We start from the raw sequence: 22,732 nt of genomic DNA, 5'->3' as shown, positions 1-22,732 counted from the left end.
GAAGAAGCTTTAGTTCACAGTAATCTTAATCTGTGGTCTGTTTTGTTCAAGTATTTTGGTTACCCAAAGGAAAAGTAAAAGAGCATGTCATTCTGTTCTTTATACAAATAGGAAATGTAAGCTCCTATAAACTATTTGACTCTTCCTCCAATGTTCCTTTATAACTTAACCTCCATTTTAAAAAAAATCAAAGCTTTCTTTTTCCTTTTTTTTAAAAAAATGTATTGTTCTTGACCTGCTGTTTCGAATGATGGGTATTTAATTACAAATAAATTGGTAATGGAAATGTATGTAATTCCTGTTTCAAAAAAATTGCTTACTTTATTATATCAAACCCAGCTTGTTTGTAATTCACTACCTGTTATATTTTTCATGCATTAATAAATTTGTCTACATTTTTTTTAAAGAAGCACCACCTCCCCCCATCACTTTTTTAAAATTCCCTTCGCAGATTTAATTGATTCAAGTAATTATTGATTTTTGCATCTAATGTTCTGTTCTAAAACTTTGTTTTTAAATTTATTTTCCATTTAGTTTAAAATTTGTGATCTTTAGTTCATTTGTGCAATTTTGAAATCATTTTCTGATTTCTCTTCAAAACTGTTTGTACTCTTGAACATGCATGTACTTTCGATCTTAGATTTCAAAGTTGAGGACAAGTTTCTCCTGTCTTTTCTGATTATATCTTGTGACACCACCTCCATTGATCATGCCTTGGTAACCAGAATGAACAGTGTGTGCATGTTGTAAACTGACCAACACAATGTACACATATATCAATTTCTGTTGGCTTTTTGATTGGTGTTTTGGGTCAATTATGCTATTTGAACCTGAGTCCACCAAAACGCCTTTAAAACTTCCCTTGAATTATTTCACTCCTTTCGTGGAGTTACCCAATTTCTTTTCAGTACATGTTACCTAATATTGATCTTACTATTTTTTTCATCTATTGTTCTAACCACTTAATGATTTTGTCCAACTCAGTTGGCAACAATTTGTTTTGGCTTCTCGGATCTTTTGTAAGACCTGCTAATTTGACTTTATACATTAGATTTTGGTGTCCCAGTCATGGATGTGAATTGAAAATATTACTAACCTCAGCCTTGATCCCTAGTATTCCTTTCAATTGGTTTTGGAGTCAATGTAGTCATTAACAGAATTTATGCCAACTTATTTGTTTTCTCTCAATTTGCAATATTGAAATTTAACCCAGCATGTACTAATGTATTAGAGATTGGTATATGGACTGATGCACAGTCATTTTAAAGGCAGAATAGGCTCAAGGCACTAAATCAACGCCACCACAACATAACGTTATGTTGGAAAAACTTATCACTGAATTGCTCCCTGGAAAACCAGAAATTACTTAAGATGTGTGTCTGCTAATATTTCAATACAAGGATGAATGGAGGAGTGGAATGTGTGGCTGTGACCATGGAGGAAAGATGTAGTTTATCTGTATCTGCATGTTCGTTTGTAGAATACTATTTGCATTTGGTACATCCCAAAGTGCTTTCCACCTGTCATTGGTGATCTAATATAGGAAACAAAGAAAAACACCTGAGGCCAGTTTTATAAAGGTGTACTCGGTCTGCCCCAATAACTCCACTTGGTTGACTTCCAGATAGCAGTACACGTTCCTAAGTTTGACTTGGCACATCTTGTTTTGAAATAGCAAAAGCTTGGAATCTGAAATGAAAGTTATGCACTTTCATTGGTATTGTAATACAGGATTATGCAGAATACAAGGAGACCATTCAGCATCTTGTTCCTTTGTCAGCAATTTGATAAAGCTATCAAACTAATTAGTCCCACTCTCTTGCTCCATTCTAATAGCCTTGTAAATTGTTTCCCCTCAAGCGATTATTCAAATCTCTTTTGAAAATTGCCATTGAATCTGCTTCCATTATGAATTCCATATCACAAGCCAGTGTTCTTAACAACAGTTTCCTCCTCTCCCCTCTGGTACTTCTGCCTGTCTCTGGTTACTAACCCTTCTGCCACTGAAACAGTCTATGTACTTATTTTATCAAAACCATTTGTGATTTTTGAACTGTCCTATCAAATAGTAACCTGTTACAGATGTTGTTAATGCGCTATTTCCAGCATTTTATTATTTAGTTTGATTCCCAGTGCCTGGTTTCTGCTACTTAGCACTGAAAAGACGTAGAGTGAGAGGCAAAGACTGTACAGTTTAATTATGAAATACATAGCTAGTTTGCTGAAGAATCTTGTGCCTGGGCTAGGTATCTGTTGCAATCTAAATATTTTGTACCCAAGTCCAGGCAATTATTAATTTAGTTAACAATGTAAATTAAGATAAATGGGACGTAATCTATAAATTGGGTCTCTGTTATGCTGCTGTGTTCAGGTACAGTTTGGCAGGTCATGACACAGAATTTTTTCCCCTTTTGTAAGAGGGAATTAAATCATACTTAAGAATTTTGCACTGCATTAAAATGTGCTCTTTCAAGAGTTGTATCCACTTAATTATGAATTGGCTGCTTGTTCCATTGACATATTTCATTTTGGAGAAAAGATTTTATGAAGGAAGTATTTCTTGTGCATTTGGGTGTCTGAGGCTTAGTGTAGCCTTGCACAAGAGACCACATACCAAACCAGAGTTTATCCTCTCAGTCCTATTTGCTTTATCAGCATTATTGTTATACTTCACACTAGAAAGAAAGAAATCAGTTTATGGAGCCTTTTACAATCTCTTGTCTCAAAGTTTCAAGTTCTTTTTGAAGTATAGTCAGTGTTGTAATTTAGAAAATGTATCAGCCAATTTTGCCCATCAGACTCCTGAGAGGACAGTGTGGTAATGGCCAGAATCTGTCACAGTGGTGATTTGAGGGAATAGATATTGGCCAGGATACTGGGCATAACCTCCCTGCTCCATATAGTGCCACATAATCATGTACATCCACCTGAGAGCAGACAGGGCCTTGGTTGTATGTAACATCTGGACAAATACCTCCAACAGTACTGCCCTGGAGCATCAACTTTGATTTTCTTTTCTCTGGTTCACTCTCAAGACTGGGATTTGACACTCTGCCTTCTGAGTGAGAATGTAGTCATCTGAGCCGCAGCTGATACTTTGACATCTCTGGCATTTGCATTTTCTGTTTGGATAAGACTTGATGCCCAAATTCCGGAAAAGCAATTTAGGTTTAGTTATATTTATATGTGTATGTTACTAGCTGACTTTTGAGTGACTTGTGTTGTAGGTAAACATGTTTGCATTGTTTTTGTATTGCTTCAGTAGAATTGCTAAGTAAAATCACTTAAACTTTGATCTTTATTTACTCATTTGCACGTATTATAGTCTATTATCCTTGTACCTCCTGGATGTGTATGTTCTATTCTGAATTATTTCATTATCTATCTTTGAGTGTAGTGTGCAAGGATCCACCATACAAAGTGGAAGAGTCGGGGTATGCTGGTTTTATAATGCCGATTGAAGTGTATTTCAGAAACAAGGTAATGAACACCTGATATTTTTGTCTACACTTATTTGCTTCTGCATGTTAGAATAAAGCTGATGTTCAAAGTTTCTTGGAGTAGGGGTTGCAAAATGGATTTTGCTATATAAAATGTATGGAAGCACACTGTTCAAGCTTGTAATGCAAGATTACTCTCAGTAAAATTTAGGTTAACTTTTTAACTGTCAACAGTTTAAATTTCTCATCCACCCCCACTGAAATTGGTTGAACCCATTCAATCTGATGCAGAGCAAAATAGTTTTAGAATGGGGATGAACCCACTGTGATTGGGGGAGGGGTGAAGACTTTAATGGCTATTTAACACAGAACAAAATTTGCTGGAGCACCATTTTACAAAGTGATGAGAAGCATCCATTAACATTGTGCTTTTCGCCAAGGAGCACTTGTGACCCCAAAGCTTCATCACCTTTCTATAATCTTGTTGATCCTATTCCTAAGTTGCAGCAGAATTCAAGGTGATGTCTTTGAGGGGAAGAAAATGGAAAATTTAGAATGATAAAATGTTTAAAAAAAATCAAATTATAAGGAAAGTGATTTGGGTGAAAGGTCAAATTTCAATTCATTTTTGATGTCTTTGTAATTAATTCACAAGCATAAGTTTCTAATAGAGTCAGGAGTCTTGTTGCTGTGGTAGTTTAGCTTCGGATTTGCTTAGCAGACCAGAACGTCTGCAAGCAGGAACAAAAGGATTGGAAACGGCCGCAATGGACACCTGGAGGTAGTCTAAATTTTTAATACAGCTCTAAATTTAAATGGCTGGTTTAAAAATGAAAACTACTACCTTTTGAAGGAGGAAGAAGCCAATGAAAGGAGTTGGAAAAGACTTTATAGTCAATTTTTCTTCATTTTGTCTGGTCTCTGATCCCCTGCCCAACCCCCCACAGTCGGTTACTAACCCAATTCAAGTCTCTCATCCCTGGTGCCATTCTAGTAACTAAACCCACTCTAATACCTGAAGTACTTCCTGAATTATATGAAATACTCCAGCTGAGACTAAACCTATGACTTGAAAAGGTCTAGCATGCTATCCTTGTTTTTGTACTCAGTTGCCCTATTTACATGTTGTGTATTTACATATCCCATATGTTTTCTTAATCCCTTAACAATTTGCCTGCCACATTCATGGGTTTATGAAGCTTTACTCCAGGCTCATTCTCTCCCAACCTGCCGACCCTCAAATTAGTATGATTTACATTGTTTCAGTGTCATTTCTTGTGAGGGACAACACGTATTATTGAATATTATCTGGTAGGAGTTGGCCCATTTCTGTCTGCATCCTCCAAGTTGGCCATTGCCTTGCTCACTATTTAAACATGGTAAACTTTTGTATCCTCTGCCAACTGCAAAATTCTGCTCAGGACTGTTATTTATGTATAACAAGAAAACCAGTGGTTGTAATTGCTGACCTCTTGGAACCCCACTCTCTACTTGTCTCCAGCCAGAGAAGCAATTGTATTCTGCCACTTTGTCCTTTCCTTTAGCCAATAATGCATTAGGATAAAACTATTTTCATGCACTAGCATTAGAAATGGAGATTTGGTATGTAGAAGATAAAGGGCTCATGTCCTGTGTAGCGATTTAAAACGGTAACCTAGGATTGTGGTGGCTTAATCTTCCTTGTCCTGTGAACAAGAGTAACTTGCTTCCACTCTGGTTTTGTGGGTTCTGAGGTGGCTGATGAGGTGGAAGTGGGGACTGCAGATTATTCCACAGATACGTTAGACTTGGCAATTAATTACTCGGCACCTTTTTCTCTGTGGTGTCCTGAACACTTGATAATCTACCCTATTTTACAGTGGCAAGCAACATAAATCTTTCTGCTTTACAAGTTTGATTTTATTTTTATTTTGTTGTTTTGTGACTCTTTTGCCCAATTGAGAACTTCTGTTTTTCCCTTTCTAAACCTGAGCAAATTCAATCACAAACCAAAAATTGTCTTGAGACTGGATTGCCAAAACAAGTCTGGGTCAATTGGATATCTTGCATTCATTTTTAGGAAGAGCCCAAGAAGGTACGCTTTGATTATGACTTATTCTTGCATCTTGAGGGACATCCACCTGTAAATCATCTCCGTTGTGAAAAACTCACCTTCAACAATCCAACTGAAGAATTCCGTCGAAAATTGCTGAAAGCAGGAGGGGTAGGTTCTTTTATTATTCATTGGGGCTGGGAAGTTGGTTGTAGTTGTAAATGGAAATGTGCAGCTCTCTTTCCTGAAGTTTAATGGCCTGGATTTTGCAGTCAACAGCAAAGAGATGGTGCTTGCTGCTGTATCTGGGGGAGAAAGCAAAGTTACCTGCAGCAATCAGTGAATTCTGCGGTGATCTATCCCAATTTCCATTGATGTTGAGAATGCGCTATGACAGAACATTTGTATCCAACAACAGCAATGTGATCAATTAATCTGAGCAATCAAGCTGATTCTCACAGACAACAAACCAATAGCTGGGGAGCACAATTTTTAACTACATTTTTAAACTTTTTATCGAGCATGGGATGAGGATTGGAACTTTCACTGGAGATTATGATAAATGACATGTAAAAACTTTTAAAGAAAAATTTAAATATAGAATCATGAAATGAAAGTGAAAGAATAACACTCCCTACACAGAATCGGTTTTCTTCTAGGTCCAAAGTCGTTGTTAAGCAGTAATCATGACTTAGCAGTGGATTAAGGTACTCACAATACAGTGAAGTGTAACATTTTCAGTAATTATTAGTGATATTGTTGATAAATACATGAGGTTCTTTCCAGAAATGAATGATCTGGCTTATTACTTTGGTGAATACTGTAACACAGCATGACCTGAGGGATTTCAGGGTATCACTGGCAGCAACTCCTGGATTTTTGTTTAACTGGCTTGTACACACGTACTCCAGAAGTTGTTTTAACTTTTGCAGCTTAATAGGAACAAATACTGACCATCTCACTGCTGTTCCAATTGCAAAGTTTGGGCTATTACAATCAATTCTTAAAATGCACAGCATTAGCTACTTAACAGACATCGCCTGAATCAAGGTGAATATTGATTTGCTTGCTTGGGTTACATTCTGTTCATTCCCATGTAGAATGTGGAGAAACATCTAAAAGTTTGTTCTGTTTCATTAAAGCTGGAATAATCACATTGCATTGCAAGAGAGCTGCTTTTTCTTGTGTTGATCTATAGTGCATGCATCTATCTGTTGACAGGCATTTTCTGATGTGCCAAAATTTGGCAGTTTATTAGCTTTTCCCTTGATCTGGTATTTTGATATTTCACACGCCTCAAGTGGTGTGAAATCTCCCTTAAAGTTATGTTGTCCACCAAAGCTCTGAAAATTCTACCTTTAACTTTACGTAAATTTCTCTTAGAAATGCACAGAGAGTAGCATTGTGCACAAGGAGGGGAGATAAGTGGGATTGAAGTTACACAGTCAGAAAGACTTCTGTCATCTTGCCTCTATCATTGTCCTGTTTTTCAACACTCCCTCTACATTCTGCTGCTCTTCTGGCTGGTCTCAGAATATATCTCAGTAATCTTTTTAGCTAACTGTCCTGTTCATCACTCACTCCTATATTCAAACAGCTTCTGTTTGAGTTCAACATTATCCTTGAAACTTCCATCCACTGTTGATAGTCCCTGTTGTTGGATATTCATTTGTCTGCTGAGGTCCCATATTTTGGAATTCACTCCTTAAAAGATAGATGAAGGGATTTAAAACTTACAACCAAGCAAGGCATTTAATCATACCTCTGATGGTTGAGGGGAGGGAGAGGAAATTCTCTCTTCTGGATTGTTCAAATCCTTCTCCCTGTTCCTAGGCTGCTGTGGTTATGTGCCTAAGGAGGGTTTTTCTCTAGTTTATGAGCTTAAAGTTGGCCAAAGGACTTAGGTCCTCAGTTGGTGCCTGTGCACTCAGTTCCTTAGATCTTTAGCTCTTGGGTTCCCTCCTTGAACCTCCCTACCTCTTGGGCATTACTGAAAAACCCTCTCATCCAGCTTCTGACCAGGCTTGAAGAGTTCAAGCCATTGTGTCAGAATTTAATGACCCTATGGAGCATGTTTTCCCCCCTTCTCTCCCCCCCTCAAAATGGAGATTTTGAGAGAAAAGTGAAAGTAATCATCTGGTGAATAAGTGAAAATGAAATGTATCAGCCAGGTTTAAAGTTCAGTGTTCAAAAATCTTTAAACAAATTCTGAAATTTTAGTTTTTATCTATGCACAGCTTTAAAAATTATAGAAGCCTGGTCATTTTTTTTAAACTGGACAATGTTGATTTATAATACAAACTGATTATTGCTTCCAGTCCACTAAGTAGAAATACAGACATAAGATTATGAGTTTTATTCTGTCTTTATCTCTCATGTTTCTTTTGGTTATTGTTTACTGTGAGGGGAAAGTTGACATGCAACCAGGATTGCACATTGGGAATTTTCGGACACCCGTGATACAGAGTTGGATGCAATGTTAGTTCTCTGAAATTGGGAGGAACCCTTCTAGGTATCTTATGAAAACAAGCCATGTCATTTCATGGAGAAACCTCTGTTTATTACAGATGCAGTTCTGACGAATGTTGCTGCCTGGCTAAACACTGACTGAGGTAGTTTAATTTTGAGAATTTGCAGTTCATGCATTAAATCCACAATTATAATCATCTATTTCAAGATTAACTCATAGTAAGAATAATGAAGATTAGAGGGAATGCACCTTGTAAACTACATGTCCATAATGAAGTAAACAAACACTATCATGGGTATGGGTACAGACATTACTAAAATGTAATGTAATGTACTCCTGTTTTTGAAAAAAAGAGTAAATGCATTAGGATTCTTAACTAAAAGTATAGAAATAAAAAAAACAATGAGAATCTAGTTTGGCACATTTGTAGTACTTCAGTGGTTCTAATGCTCGGATTAGAAAGGCAGGACAGACGCATAGGAGAATACAGCAAAACATTATTACTGATGTATTACTGGGACTAGGAGGCTGTACCTGCTCAAGAAAAATCATGCAAGCTGCAGCTTTTTGCCCCTGTAAGTGTTAGACTACAGTGATCTGCACAGGTCTGAGGGGGTTATGCTGGGTAGGCACTGCTTAAGCTCACAGGTATTTGTAGTAGAGGTCAGTTGACTGCTTGTGTCTGTGCTAACTAAAGAGCCATCTCAGCCCTATTCCACATCCCACTTCTTACTCTGTCACTCTTTAGATTAAGATATTTTGAGTGCTTATCTAGGTACTACTTAGAAAGATGGCTTCTACTACCACATTTGAAGCGATGTGTTTTAGCTGCTACTGCCTTTAAATTTAGAAAGCTAAAAAATGCCCTGACCACCCCTCTAGCCAATTATTTAAAAACTATGCTACTGACCAACCCCTACATAATACCCACTTATTGGCTACATAAAATGTATCCTTCCAATCAACTCCGCTTGGGTCTTTTACAATTATGTACATCTCAATTAAATCTCCTCTTGGCCACCTCTGTTCCAAAACAACTTGGCCAAGCCAATCTTTCCTCAGAACTAAAATCCACCAGATCTGCAGGCAACATCCTTTTAAACCCTCGTCTGTGCCTTCTCTAAATCAATAATATCCTGTTGTTTAGTAATGAGAATTGTATTCATCTTGGAGCTGAATGTTCCTTTTTTTTTGAAAGTTTGTTTCAAATTCTTAAACCTTGAGCCCCAGCCTCATTGTTATTTACGACTGTTAATGCATATTTGCATGTGTGTGTTATGTCAAGAGTGTCTGAAGCAAACCTCGCTTCCCAGAGTAGTTGTTTTAGGGACTAGGTGTTGGACCATTTTCACCAGGAGGATTAGCAGCACAGTTGAGGCTGGAAATCAAACTCCCATTCTTTCCCTTAGTTCTCACATAGGCTGCTAATAACAGTGTTGCACAGCAGTGTGTGCAAGTTTTGAGTGGGAAGAGGAAATTAAGAAAATCACGTGTGCATGGCCTTGGAAAGACAAATCTTTTTGGCCATTTTTGAAATACTGTTAATAGCCATGATAGGTCAGTCACCTGACCAAAATAATTAACAACTGTGGTGGTCTTAAAATGGGTAAACCAACTGTTGCTAGTTTTTTTTTCCTTTTGATAATTTTGATAAAACCTAGAGTTTGCACTGTTTAACTTTTTTTAAGGGGCGAAGTTGAATATGCCAAGTTTAGTATTTTCTGTACCTGTTATTTTGTTAAACATTGTTTTAAAATACAGGTTATTTTTTCCATTTTTGTTAAATTGAGCCAGATCAAGCTGGATTCAGCCTAGGTGTTTCTATGTCTCCTGCCATCACACTATTATGTCTTCGAGCTGCTTGCTTCCTGTGGACTCAAAGCAGAGCCATCCACAAATAGTGAGTAAGCCAAAGATGGTGGGAATGAAAGGCTAGTTCCAAGACCACCCTGATGAAATCCCCACAGGTCATGCCATCTATAACTCACCTAAAGCTTGAGAGCCAGATGTGAAGTGTATCTGCCTCCTAGGCTCTGTACCTTGCAATATTTTAACTGAACTCTACTGAGACAGGTGGTGGATGAGGAAGTTGGATCTCTGCCATCTGACCTTGAGTATGTCCCATCCTTGCATGCTACAGTGTAGAGTTTGGAAGTGGCTGTCATGCACATCGCAGACAGCTAGTGGTTCCCTGCATTGGCTCAATCCTATACCGTGTGAAGACCTTACTAAGATCATTGAAGGTCTTGACTGCAGTTTGGTATTTTTCAAAAGCCTGCTTATGAGGCCTGCTGTTGTTGAAATGTGTGCCAGTATATTGGAAAAAGTCACTTTTTTATCTGAGTTGTCTCATTCATGGAGTAGCAAACTTTAATGGCCACATCGTTTCACGAGTTTAGCATTTGTGATCTATATTAAGTAGGAAACACAACCAGTTATGTACAATTAGGAGAGCTTCCCCCCACCCCCAAATAAAACAGTAAAACATCTGCATTTGTCATTTTTGAGGAGTTCAACTTGACAAGCTACCCTGATGTGGACACATGGAACTATGGCCATTGATCATCTGACAAATTGAAATCCAGATTCCATTGCAGGAATTAAGATTCAAATAAGACTTCGTCATCAAGGATAACTGGATCAATTTTGCATCTTATCCAAAGTTGTTGGAATACGTTTTTCATTTAAAAGCTGCCATGCAGCAATTGACTGCATTTAATATTTTTGAAATTTACTGATCTATGAACTTCTATTCAACATTTGTGCTTTAAAGTTGTTGCACAAAACTAGTGCACTGGGGGGGGAAAAAACACTTTTCCTCTTGAATAATCTTCACTCTTTGTACCCTTGAGGTTTCAATAAACTGAATCTCTTTTTACTATTTGGCTTTGAAATGAAAGTATGCCATCCAAAAAAAAGTTAGTTCTCCATTTTCAACTTTTTAACAATCCATTATCATGTTATTATAGTCTTTGATTTTTATTAGAAATCCTAGCACCGTGCAACAACTGCTTTCAATGTGTGTGGTCTGATGGCTGGTGGTTTATTACCAGAAGGATACTATTCAGGGGTGTCATCGAGATTTAAAAGCTTTAGGATTTGGGATGAGGTGATGGTGGGGGCTGGTACTGGGAAGCCAAAATTTTCCACAGATTTTTGAACAGATGTGAAATGTGCTCAGTTTTAAGAGTGGTGGAAGGTCTAGAATGTAATTACATAGAATTAGTGCTGGTTAGTTCAAGTTGCAAAATGTTTGGTAACATTTTAATATACTTCAAAAAAAATATTCAGCATAGATGTTAACCTCAGTGATGAGCATTTTTCCCTACGACTAGATTTTTTTAATGGGAGCAGATCTTGTATTGAAGCACCAATCAATTTCCTTCCCCATTTTCTTTAGTAATGCAGTTAACCAACAAATGTGATTACAGTCCAGCTGTTGCATTTTAATGCTATTTGTTGCAATGTAATCCAATGTTGATTGAGTTTGTATGATGTTATAATTGTAAAGGAATTGTAACATGTTACTGAAAGGAATTTTTACTCGAGCCAAATTTCTATCCTCCCCCTTCCCCGCTCCCATCCTTTAAGAACTCTGCGAGTGCTAAGCACCTTTCCAGTAACTCTACCAAGTGAATATTTTCCCTCCTTTTTTGAAATGTTGTATGTACTTGCCCCTTCCTAATATTGATATTTGCATAAGTTCCTGGATGAGAATATGGTGAGAATTTTTTTTATCGGGGATAAAGATTTAATTGTGATTCTCCTGCTGCATCCTCATTACATGGCACATATTTAGTTTTCCAAAGCTTTGGCTGAAAAAGATGACTATTTTTCCACTTTCTTTCAACTTTGTAGGATCCAAATAAGAGCAGCTCTAACAGTTTCTCGAAGTCCCACAAACCCATGAAAGAGCACAAAGACAAACCATCTAAAGACTCAAAAGAGCACAAAAGTGCCTTCAAAGAACTTTCCAGGGAACACAGTAAAACTTCCAAAGAGTCCTCAAAGAAACCCAAAGAAAACAAACCACTAAAAGATGAGAAAACTGTTCCTAAGACGGCATTTAAGGAACCAAAACCAATGTCAAAGGAGCCAAAATCATTGGAAAATAGTGTGGTAAGTGGAAGTGGAGGCATTCAGCAGGATGTTAAGACTCTGATGAAGCGGCCCGCTAATACAGACACTGATGAACTTATAGCTAAGAAGAAAAAGAAAAGCAGCTCTGAATTTTTGTTTAGAAGCTTTTCCAGTGCTTCTCCACAGCCACTTTCTTCTGAAAAGAAACTCAATAAGGACAGACCTCAAGTTAAGATGACAAAAATCAAAATAGAAAGTGAAGTGATAGAGAAAAAGAAGCCAAATTTACCACCATTTGAAGATATTGTCGATCCAGATGACTCTGCAGGAGACGATGATACGTCTTCTAAATCTGAGGTTAGTACAATTTGTGGAGGCAGAGCATCTATTCATAAATATGTGTTATAATTTAATGTTCATGTCTCAAAATGGTCAACCAAGAATTTCGTATTCTGTGAAGCCAAAACTATTTCAAAACTTGGTGATAATAAGTTTGAAAAGGCATTGAAATTGTTAAAAATAGATGCAATATGAAATGTTGATTATCCTGAAATTTCAATGAAAGTGGTTTCTTGAAATTTTAGGGAGGGGAGTAAGAGGGAAAAACATGCAGTTGATCCTCTTCTGATCATGGACCAGAGGAGGGAATTGTTGGTAAGGTCAGCATTTGTTGCTTGATCCTCACCTGCCCATCAGAAGATCATTAGTTGTCTTCCTGAAATGCTGCTAGGTGTGGTGATGAATGTACACCCAGTGCTTTTGAGCAGGATGTTCCTGAATTTTGGCACAGCAGTGATGAAGTATCAATGTAATTCTGAGTTAAGATTGAGAGAGATCTGGAAAGCTAGCAGATAATGGTATCCCATGCACCTGCAGCCCTCTTTCCAGGCAATGAAGAGCATGTGTTTGGGAAGCGTAGTTGAAGGAACCTCACTGAGTTGCTGTAGTATATTTTGTGTACACTTATGATAGTGGTGGTGGATGGGGTGCCAGTCAAGCTGGCAGCTTTGTTCTGGATCAAATTAAGTTTGGGTGTTGGAATTGCACTGATCTCAGCAAATGGAGGGCCTGATAGCTGAGGATGGGGCTGCTAACATTTGAGTGCATTGTAAGAAATCTCAGACATTAATCCTCAGCTGTTCTTAAAGATTTTTTTAAAGGCATGTTAGTGTGAGGAATTCATTGCATAACTAATGTAATGCATTGTTATTGAATTGCTATTAATTGTGTTCTGAATATAGTTGTCCAAAGATTTGTTTGATGCATCACATTCTTCAATTGAATAAAATGATGGGAAGCTTAAGGTAAATGATGTAGGAGGGAGCAAGTGACTAAATGTTACTATAAACAGCCATAATTCAAACCAAGATAATGCAAGACTACTCTTTGGAAAAATTGTTCCATCTTTTTTGTAAATCCCAGCCTACGGATCATATTTTCATTCCTATGATGGGAGTCATACCAGCTTGGTATTCTGCCAACAACATTTGTATTTTCTGCAAGTGCCCAGAGCTAAAGCTGAGAAGTATTAAATGCTTCAAAGTAGTATGGTGCGTGATTCCACAGTGTTTCTGAATGTAGACCTTGACACAGATACCTTGCTGATAGATGGACAAATTCCAGTGGCTTTTCTCTAGTCTCAGGCCCTATAACTTGAGTCCTTGTGACTCTCTTGTTATATTAGTCATTATCTAAAATGAAATCATGCCTGGATAAAACCAGTGGGTGAAGTGTTTAATCTGTTCAATAACTGCACATTCCCTTTAAATGAATTCTGGAACATGGTGTTCTTTTGCTGACTGAAGATTTAACCCAAAAGTGAATTGTAAATAAGTAATTTCAATGGTTTGGGCAGTGAGATTGTCAGTTGATTAAGGTGGCCTTTTGTTTGGTTTGGGGTGAATGTATTTTAAGTGTCCCATTCCCAACCTTCCCACAAAATCAGGCATGCCATGGGGTGGCTCAGGGTAGATAGAGGGTTAACTTATGAAAATATGTGAACCAGAAACGTAATTTGCAATGAATGAGCCAACTTTTATTGCGGCGGGTTTGAACGTCTGAATAACCTGCTCTGGAGAGACGGATTCATGATAACGTTTAAATGAGGCTTCGTTCCTTTGATTTTTGGCACTCATTTCAATTTATTGCTGGCTGGTTTTCCTAGGGCTTGGGAAACCTGGCAGGCAAATAGGCTGGGAGTGGTTGGATCCGGCACTTAATGCTTTTTAGAGAAGCTCCACTTCTTTTTAACAAAATGTTATGTTCAGCCAACTTTACTCCAAACCAGTGAACCTGAGCATACCTCGCTATGGTCTCTTTGTTCCAGTCCTTGCCTACCACCCGTCTTGGTGCCTGATCTTTGGTTGCCGTGGGTATTTTCCTTTTTGTCCCCTCTCCTGTGGCTGCCTATGCTGATTTTTTTTTTCTCTCTCTGTCTGGCGTTCAGCCTCTCAAACTGCCCAGCTGCCAGGCAAAGGGTCAGCTTAAAACATCAAAAATGAGCATTTCTGTCCATTTAAAAATTCTGTAGTGTTACTAGATTACTGGTGGTATTTCCCTCACACTACATCCCCGATTACAGGCACTTCTCCCAAAATATTAGGAGTGGGGTAGTCAGAGTCTAGTGTCTGATGGATATAATAAAACTGCTCCCAGACATAACTTTTATTTTTGAGCTTCAACTTGAATTAGTTCTTTCCCTTTCAAGATGTGCATTGTTTCATGTATTGGTCTCTTAAGGATTTGCTATGAAACAGCAGTCAATTAACTGCTTTATTTAATTATGATCCTGCAGGCTTTGTATTTAGCTGAGTCTTGTTTGTGGTTTGAAGTGTTAACCTGAGAGCGAAGCACAGCATTTAGTTTTCAGCACAGGGCCATGTTGAATAAGGAACCGGTATTCCTAACAGTAGTATTTTGTAGTCTGTAAATGATGTTAGCCATTCAGAATGAGAAATAAGTGGAAGAGTTTGCAGTCAAATAAGGGAATTTATAGTTGAATGACAAAATATTGACAATATTTGAAGTTTTCTGTAAGAATACAACTGTGAAATTTGAATGATTAAATAATGTAATTCTAAAACATGCAAGGTTAGCATGGCATATTGGCTTTAAATTGACGTGAACAACCAAATTTAAGTCCTTTTTGTTGAGAAACTAATTTATGGATTTACATAAATATTCTACAGCTTTACACACATGTACATTCTGCTTCCATGAAAATGAATGAATTTCATTATTTTCATGTATTTACAAAGCTCTCCCATTTAATACTACACTGAAGAATATGGCTTGAGAAAGAATAAAGTTTGTCCAAAGTAAACGTGCTACCTTTTATCTGTGTTGCGTTGATCAATGGATTTATTATAATGGAGTTATTATATCTCTTGTTTCCCACCCCAATCCACCTCGCCTGCTTTCAGTTGTAAAATTGCAGAGCTGTTGAATTGCCTTCTAAAAGGAAAGAAAATCAAATGAAGCTGTTTTTTCCACATTAGATACAGATGAAGTCTGGGGGTGAGTCCTTGTCCTGCTCGTTTTTGGAACTGTGGCAAGGAAATCCTTAAAAGGCATAGAGGAAAATAAATGGCAGTAGTTGTAAAGCAAAAAGATATCTCTATCTTTTTATGATGAACTTTTAATCCAAAAAAAGCCTTCCAGATTTTGCTTATGGTAAAGGGCTTTATGTTATTAATTGCTTAACTGATAGTTGGTAATGCTATACATGACTAATATGCTGATTTTTTTTAGAAAATGATGAACTGGAGAACCAGATGTGTAACTTTTGAAAACTCAAAAGGAAACAGTGGTGGAAGATGAGAACATGTCAAATTGGTCTTGGTTGAACAATTGATAATATGTAATGGTTGAATTCTCAATGAGTGTTCTGACTTCTTACTGTGAGAAGAGAGTTTAATGTGCTTGTTGATATTTGTCTCCTTTGGCCACAGTAAAAAAGTCTTTTTTAACCAAAAAAAAGAATTCAAACTGAGAACAAGTTGTATTCACTAGAAAATCTATTGCAAACTGAAACTGTTTGGGCATCCTGTTTAGGGTTAGCGGGCTCTTTATATGATGTGAAGATTGTTCGGCCTTTAGTATTTAACATAAAATTCCATATTGGCTTTGTTCAAATTCTATCTTCCTTCATTTCCTGTCTTCTCCTGCTGGGCTTTCTGTCTTGGTCCATTTGCACAGCCGACAACAGAAAAACAAGCCAACTCCCAAGCTACTATCGAGATTAATCGTCGTCTGTCACTGTGTCTTATCTGATAATTTATCCTTATACTTATTGAGAATAAGTATCATTAGTTTTATAGTTGTAGAAACTTGCATTTGGGTTTATCTGAGCAGAGAGTGAAAATAGATGCAGCAGTGGTTATGTCCATGGAGAGTAGCTGATCTTTTTAGATGAAAGAAGCAGAAAAACTGAATAATTTCATACTCTTGTACCTATGTTGCAGCACTGAGTTTGATTATTGGACCCACACGATGTTTTCCATTGGAATAAAACATTCTAGGATTTCCAAACTTTTTTTATTTATTTAATATTTAGTATTTTTCAATAGTTTAATCATTGACCACGTAGTTGGTGATGGAGTAAAGTCAGCTGATATTTCTCCCCACCACAATTAGAAGAGCATTTCATGAAACCAAGGTCAAGCAGTTGAATGACCTGTAGAATCTGTTAAAGTTGCTGTAACCTTCCTGTAGCTAGAGTGGCAAAATTGCTGAAGTTTTGTTAATGTAATACCTCATTGGTGGGACTGTGGAGCAGCAAGATCCAAATGAAATGTGTACATTTTGTTCCTGAGTGACAATTATCTCTGAAATGTACCTCCAAAACTACTGGAAGCTATTGAATTTTTGTTCAATGAATTACTTTGATTTTTAATTACACAATTCTTTTTTTAATTGGAGTTCAGTATTTAAGTCTTATTTGGAAAATGGACCATGCACTTTGTGTGCAGAGAGGCAGAGGATTATATAAAATGGTGCTTTATGTGAACAGGGGATCTGATTAGTCAGACTTGCTGATTTTTTTTTGAAAACTCTGTTTTAATTCTGTGAAGGGTTTATTTTTGTGTCTAAATCTTTTATTGTTATCACCTCTAGCCACCCATTAACATCATGCTTAGTTTTATTCCTGTAGTGTGTGTGCACACATTTTTTTTGGGGTGCAATATTATTTGAGTGGCTTAGAACAAGTAAGTGAATGATGTGTAGCTGTTTAGGATCAGTTATATTTGTGTAAAAGTAAGTCATTCTGATTTGCACCAGCACATAATTGAATAAACTACAATTCAAACTAGCTAATAAACAGTTCTTAAATTTACAATGTCCTTGTAATAGAACTTTAGTGTGCCTTACTAATTTTCATTCAGTTTGCTATCATACTACAGGATGAATATAGAATCATTACAGTGTAAATGGAAGCCATTTGCTCTCTCTCCACTGGTGTCTTACAAAGCAGTCGTCCGTCCCATTCCCCAGCTCTTTCGCAGTAGTCCTGTAATATATTTTCCTCGAGTATCTATCCAGTCCCATTTGGTAATGATGTCTCAATCTACTATGACCACACATTCTGGCAATGAATTCCAGATTGTGACTACTTGCTGTGTGGAAGAAGATTCTCATTATCCCTGCTTGTTTGCTAATTGTTTTAAACCTCTCACTTCTGGTTCTCCATCCCACTGCCAATTCACTTTGGCTAGGCCTTTCATGAATTTGAATACCCACCATATCAAAACAGAATTATTGCTGGAAATCTAAAACACAAACCCACAATTCAGAAAATACTCGGCAATTGGGCAGCACATTGGCATTATTTTTCTCTCCTGTAGATGTTTTGTGGGCTGCTGAAAATTTCTGGCAATTTGCTTATCTTCCAAACTTAGCATGCCCTGGTTATGTTCAGAGAGTTGAAGGTTTTGATTGGGCCAGTACTTCCATTGTAGTATTTGAATGCTATTTGTGCCTTTGTGATCAAATGTAGTTAAAGGAGGTGGTATTCACGGATCAACTTCTGATGAACCATTCCCAAAATTTAACAAATATTTCTTTGCGATTCACTGTCAAGTTAGTTAATTGCACAGTTTTCCAGAATCCCTTGAGGTTCATTTTGTAGTTTAATTCAAAGGTGCAAGTAAAGGTCAAAGTCGAGTTTATTGTCATATGCATAAGTACATGTATACACAGTTGCAATGAAAACCTTGCTTGCAGCAGCATCACAGGCACGTAGCATCATATAAGCAGCATTCACAAGAAAAACAAATGAAACACAAATTATGCACAAGGAAAAAAATGAGTAATTAGAACAAAAGTCCATTTTAGTGCAAAGTGAACAGTGATCATAGTGGTGCTAACCTGTAGTGGTGCTTAGGGTTTTGCCGGTTGGTTCAAGAACTGGCTGGTTGAAGGGAAGTAGCTGTTCTTGAACCTGGTGGTGTGGGACTTCAGGCTTCTGTACCTCCTGCTCGATGGTAACTGTGAAAAGATGGCATGGCCCAGGTGGTAGGGATGTTTGGATGTTGCCTTGTTGAGGCAGCGCCTCCTGTAAATACTACTGATGGTGGGGAGGGAGGTGCCTGTGATGTATTGGGCAGAGTCCACGACTCTCTGCAGCTTCTTGCATTCCTGCGCATTTGAATTGCTGTACCAGACCATGATGCAACGGGTCAGGATACTTTCAACAGTATATCTGCAGAAGTTTGTTGGTGTTCAGTGACAAGCTGAACCTCAAACTAAGAAAGTAAAGACAGTGGCACACTTTCCTTATGATTGCATCTATGTGCTGGGCCCAGGACAGGTCATCTGATATGTTAACGCCCAGGAACTTAAAGCTGCTGACTCTCTACTGCCGATTCTCCAGTGTAGACAGGTGCCTGTTCACCTTCGTTCCTCTTCCCGAAGACAACAATCAGCTCTTTTAATTTTGCTGACATTGAGTGAGAGGTTTTTGTTGTATCACCACTCAACCAGCAATCTAGCAATGTGTTTTTGGATGCATCCTTTTCATTTCTTTCTCGCGCTCTCTAATGGAGAAACAGAATACACTTTTTTTAGATATTGTATTTACTCATAAACATTGTGTACTTGAAAAAAAATTGGTACACTAAGATCTAATCACACCTCATTTACAGTTTAAGCAGAATCTTTTTCACTTTTGTATTGGCAGTAAACAAGACCATCAGACTGTTTTGAACCTTGTATTTATGAACACACTGTACTGACACATTAATGTTGCCTCAGCAATGAGAATCAAAAACGCCAGATTTGAGGCGATTTCTATCTTCTGACTCTGAATAGCACTTAAATTTTTTGTTGTCAGAAAAATATTGAATTTTAAGCCACACTCTGGATGATTTGTTTTTCATGTATGGAATGGTTTGTTAAAAGTTTTTATACAAAAGGCTTAAATCTGTGCTAGCTAAGTATGCATGGAATTATGTTCTGTATAGATTGCACATATGAAACCAAAATTACAACTTTTAATCTCTAATTCTCCAGTAAGCAACTGTATTTTTAAAGTGACAAAACAAATTAAGGATCTAAATTTCTTTGTGTGGGATACCACCAAGATTGGAAAAGATGTAAAAGATCAATGAAAATCAGGAAGAATGTGATTTCAATTGGAGGTTTGGGTTTTAAAGGATTACATGAGGAAGGGAAAGTAGTGAGGTTTACCAAGTTTTGAGGTCCTGCAAGAGCCCAAGTTGAAGAAGCATTGCCACCTTATTTAACCATCATGTTGAAATAAAGGAAGACGAGCTTAAAGGAGCAAGAAAGGTCTTGTGGGTACTACACACAGTAGTACAAGATCAAAGAACAAAATGGCTAGCAATATAGTATGAGAGAGCAAGTTTAACAATGAGAAATTGATTGTTAGATGCCAAATCTTTTCAACAGAGCAGTCTGTATGTAAAATGTAATTCAAATGGCCATTTACTGGGTTTAAAAATAGTTCCAAGGCCACAGCTCTATATTTTAAAACACAACTATGCATTGGTGTCTGGGTTTTGAAAGTAAAAACCAAAATTCAACTGCAACTTGTATAAATGTCTTCATTGAGAAGTGGTATGTTAACCAGTTCTTTCTACTGTTCTTGCAAGATCTACAGATGCAAACTCGACTTTCAATTTCCCATGAGACAAAAGAAAATCGATGACAGAGTATTTTGCCATTTTGTTTCAGCAGAAATGTATCCACAAGCTTTTGAGTACCATTTAGCCCAGTAGAAGAAGCTTGTTTTAAAAGAATAACATTGATTTGGTTTTGGGGTGAGTTGGAGTTGCTTAATCTTTAGTTTGGCTCCTCTCTGATCTTCACCTCATTAATTCTGGCAGCCAGGAAGCATAGCAATTACAACTAAATTCACAGAAAAAAGATACTGTCAAGAGTTTGGCTAGTCTGTCCTTCAGCTTGGCAAGTGATCTGATTTTTACCTGATCATCTTACCTCCAGGAAAAATAGCTACTACAATATTTTCTTTGAAAGGCCTGAAGCAGAACACTTGTACATATAGTAGATTTTTCAGTTGTTGCGTTCCCTGATCCTTGGTGGAGTTAGCAGAAAAATAAGCCAAAAAGGCTACAAAATCAGGTGTAATAAGGGAGTTGGAGGGTATAGAACATAGAAAGCCTACAGCGTAATTCAGGCCCTTTGGCCCACAAAGCTGTGCCGAGCATGTCCCTACCTCAGAAATTACTAGGCTTACCTATAGCCCTCTATTTTTCTCAAGTCCGTGTACCTATCCAAAAGTTTCTTAAAAGACCCTATCATTTCCGTTTCTACTACCGTTGCCGGCAGCCCATTCCACGCACTCCACTCTGAGTAAAAAAAAACTTACCCCTGACATTTCCTCTATACCTACTCCCCTGCACCTGAAACCTGTGTCCTCTTGTGGCAACCATTTCAGCCCTGGGGAAAAGCCTCTATCTACCCAACCAATGCTTCTCATCATCTTATAAACCTCTGTCAGGTCACGCCCCCCCCCCCACCCCCATCCTCCGTCACTCCAAGGAGAAAAGGCCGAGTTCCCTCAACCTGCTTTCATAAGGCATGCCCTGCAATCCAGGCAGCATCCTTGTAAATCTCCTCTGCACCCTCTCGATGGCCTCCACATCCTTCCTGTAGTGAGGTGACCAGAACTGAGCACAGTACTCCAAGTGGTGTCTGACCAGGGTCCTATATAGCTGCAACAATACCCCTCGGCTCCTAAATTTGATTCCCCGATTGATGAAGGACAGTACACCATATGCCGCCTTAACCACAGAGTCAACCTGCGCAGCCGCTTTGAGCGTCCTATGGACTCGGACCCCAAGATCCCTCTGATCCTCCACACTGCCAAGTGTCCTACCATTAATACTATACTCTGCCATCATATTTGACCTACCAAAATGAACCACTTCACACTTAACTGGGTTGAACTGCATCTGCCACTTCTCAGCCCAACTTTGCATCCTATCTATGTCCCGCTGTAACCTCTGACAGCCCTCTATACTGTCCACTACACATCCAACCTTTGTGTCATCCGCAAACTTACCAACCCATCCCTCCACTTCTTCATCCAGGTCGTTTATAAAAATCATAAAGAGTAAGGGTCCCAGTACAGATCCCTAATGTATACCACTGGTCACCGACCTCCATGCAGAATATGACCCTTCAACAACCACTCTTTGCCTTCTGTGGGCCAGCCATTTCTGGATCCACATTGCAATGTTCCCTTGGATCCCATGCCTCCTTACTTTCTCAATAAGCCTCGCATGGGGTACCTTATCAAATGCCTTGCTGAAATCCATATACACTACATCTACTGCTCTTCCTTCATCAATGTGTTTAGTCACATCCTCAAAAAAAAATTCAATCAGGCTCGTAAGGCAGGACCTGCCCTTAACAAAGCCGTGCTGACTATTCCTAATCATATTATACCTCTTCAAATGTTCATAAATCCTGCCTCTCAGGATCTTCTCCATCAGCTCACCAACCACTGAGGTAAGACTCACCGGTCTATAATTTCCTGGGCTATCCCTACTCCCTTTCTTGAATAAGGGAACAACATCCACAACCTTCCAATCTTCTGGGACCTCCCCCGTCTCCATCGATGATGCAAAGATCATCACCAGAGGCTCCGCAATCTCCTCCCTCACCTCCCACAGCAGCCTGGGGTACATCTCATCCGGTCCCAGCAACTTATCCAACCTGATGCCTTCCAAAAGTTCTAGCACCTCCTCTTTCCTAATATCCACATGCTCAAGCTTTTCAGCCTGCTGCAAGTCCTCACTATAATCACCTAGATCTTTTTCCCGTAGTGAATACTGATGTAAAGTATTCATTAAGTACCTCTGCTATTTCTTCCAGATCCATACACACTTTCCCACTGCTGCACTTGATAGGCCTTATTCTTTCGCATCTTATCCTCTTGCTCTTCATATACTTGTAGAATGCCTTGGGGTTTTCCTTAATCCTGCCCGCCAAGGCCTTCTCATGTCCCCTTCTGGCTCTCCTAATTTCCTTCTTAAGCTCCTTCCTATTAGCCTTGTACTCTTCCAGATCTCTAACATTACCTAGCTCTCTGTACCTTTTGTAAGCTTTTCTTTTCTTTTTGACTAGATTTATTATAGCCTTTGTACACCATGGTTCCTGTATCCTCTCGTGACTCTCCTGTCTCATTGGAACATGCCCACGCAGAACTCCACACAAATATCCCCT

At 38.3% G+C, this 22,732-nt stretch overlaps 1 protein-coding gene across 3 annotated transcripts in view; it reads left to right on the top strand.

The window, feature by feature from the left end:
- The window catches only part of mllt3 (MLLT3 super elongation complex subunit), a 113,261-nt gene that overhangs the window by 58,379 nt on the left and 32,150 nt on the right, over positions 1-22,732 (top strand). For all 3 annotated transcript variants that reach the window (XM_052019602.1, XM_052019603.1, XM_052019600.1), the window contains exons 3-5: positions 3,398-3,480; positions 5,500-5,643; positions 11,801-12,379. In XM_052019602.1, coding sequence (XP_051875562.1) covers positions 3,398-3,480; positions 5,500-5,643; positions 11,801-12,379 — 806 coding nt within the window. The remainder of the gene's footprint in view (positions 1-3,397; positions 3,481-5,499; positions 5,644-11,800; positions 12,380-22,732) is intronic.

The sequence above is a fragment of the Pristis pectinata genome, chromosome 7 (genome assembly GCF_009764475.1).
Source record: "Pristis pectinata isolate sPriPec2 chromosome 7, sPriPec2.1.pri, whole genome shotgun sequence".
NCBI classification, from domain to species: Eukaryota; Metazoa; Chordata; class Chondrichthyes; order Rhinopristiformes; family Pristidae; genus Pristis; species Pristis pectinata.
Note: the sequence above shows the minus strand (reverse complement) of the source record. Positions and strands in the feature narration are given on the sequence as shown.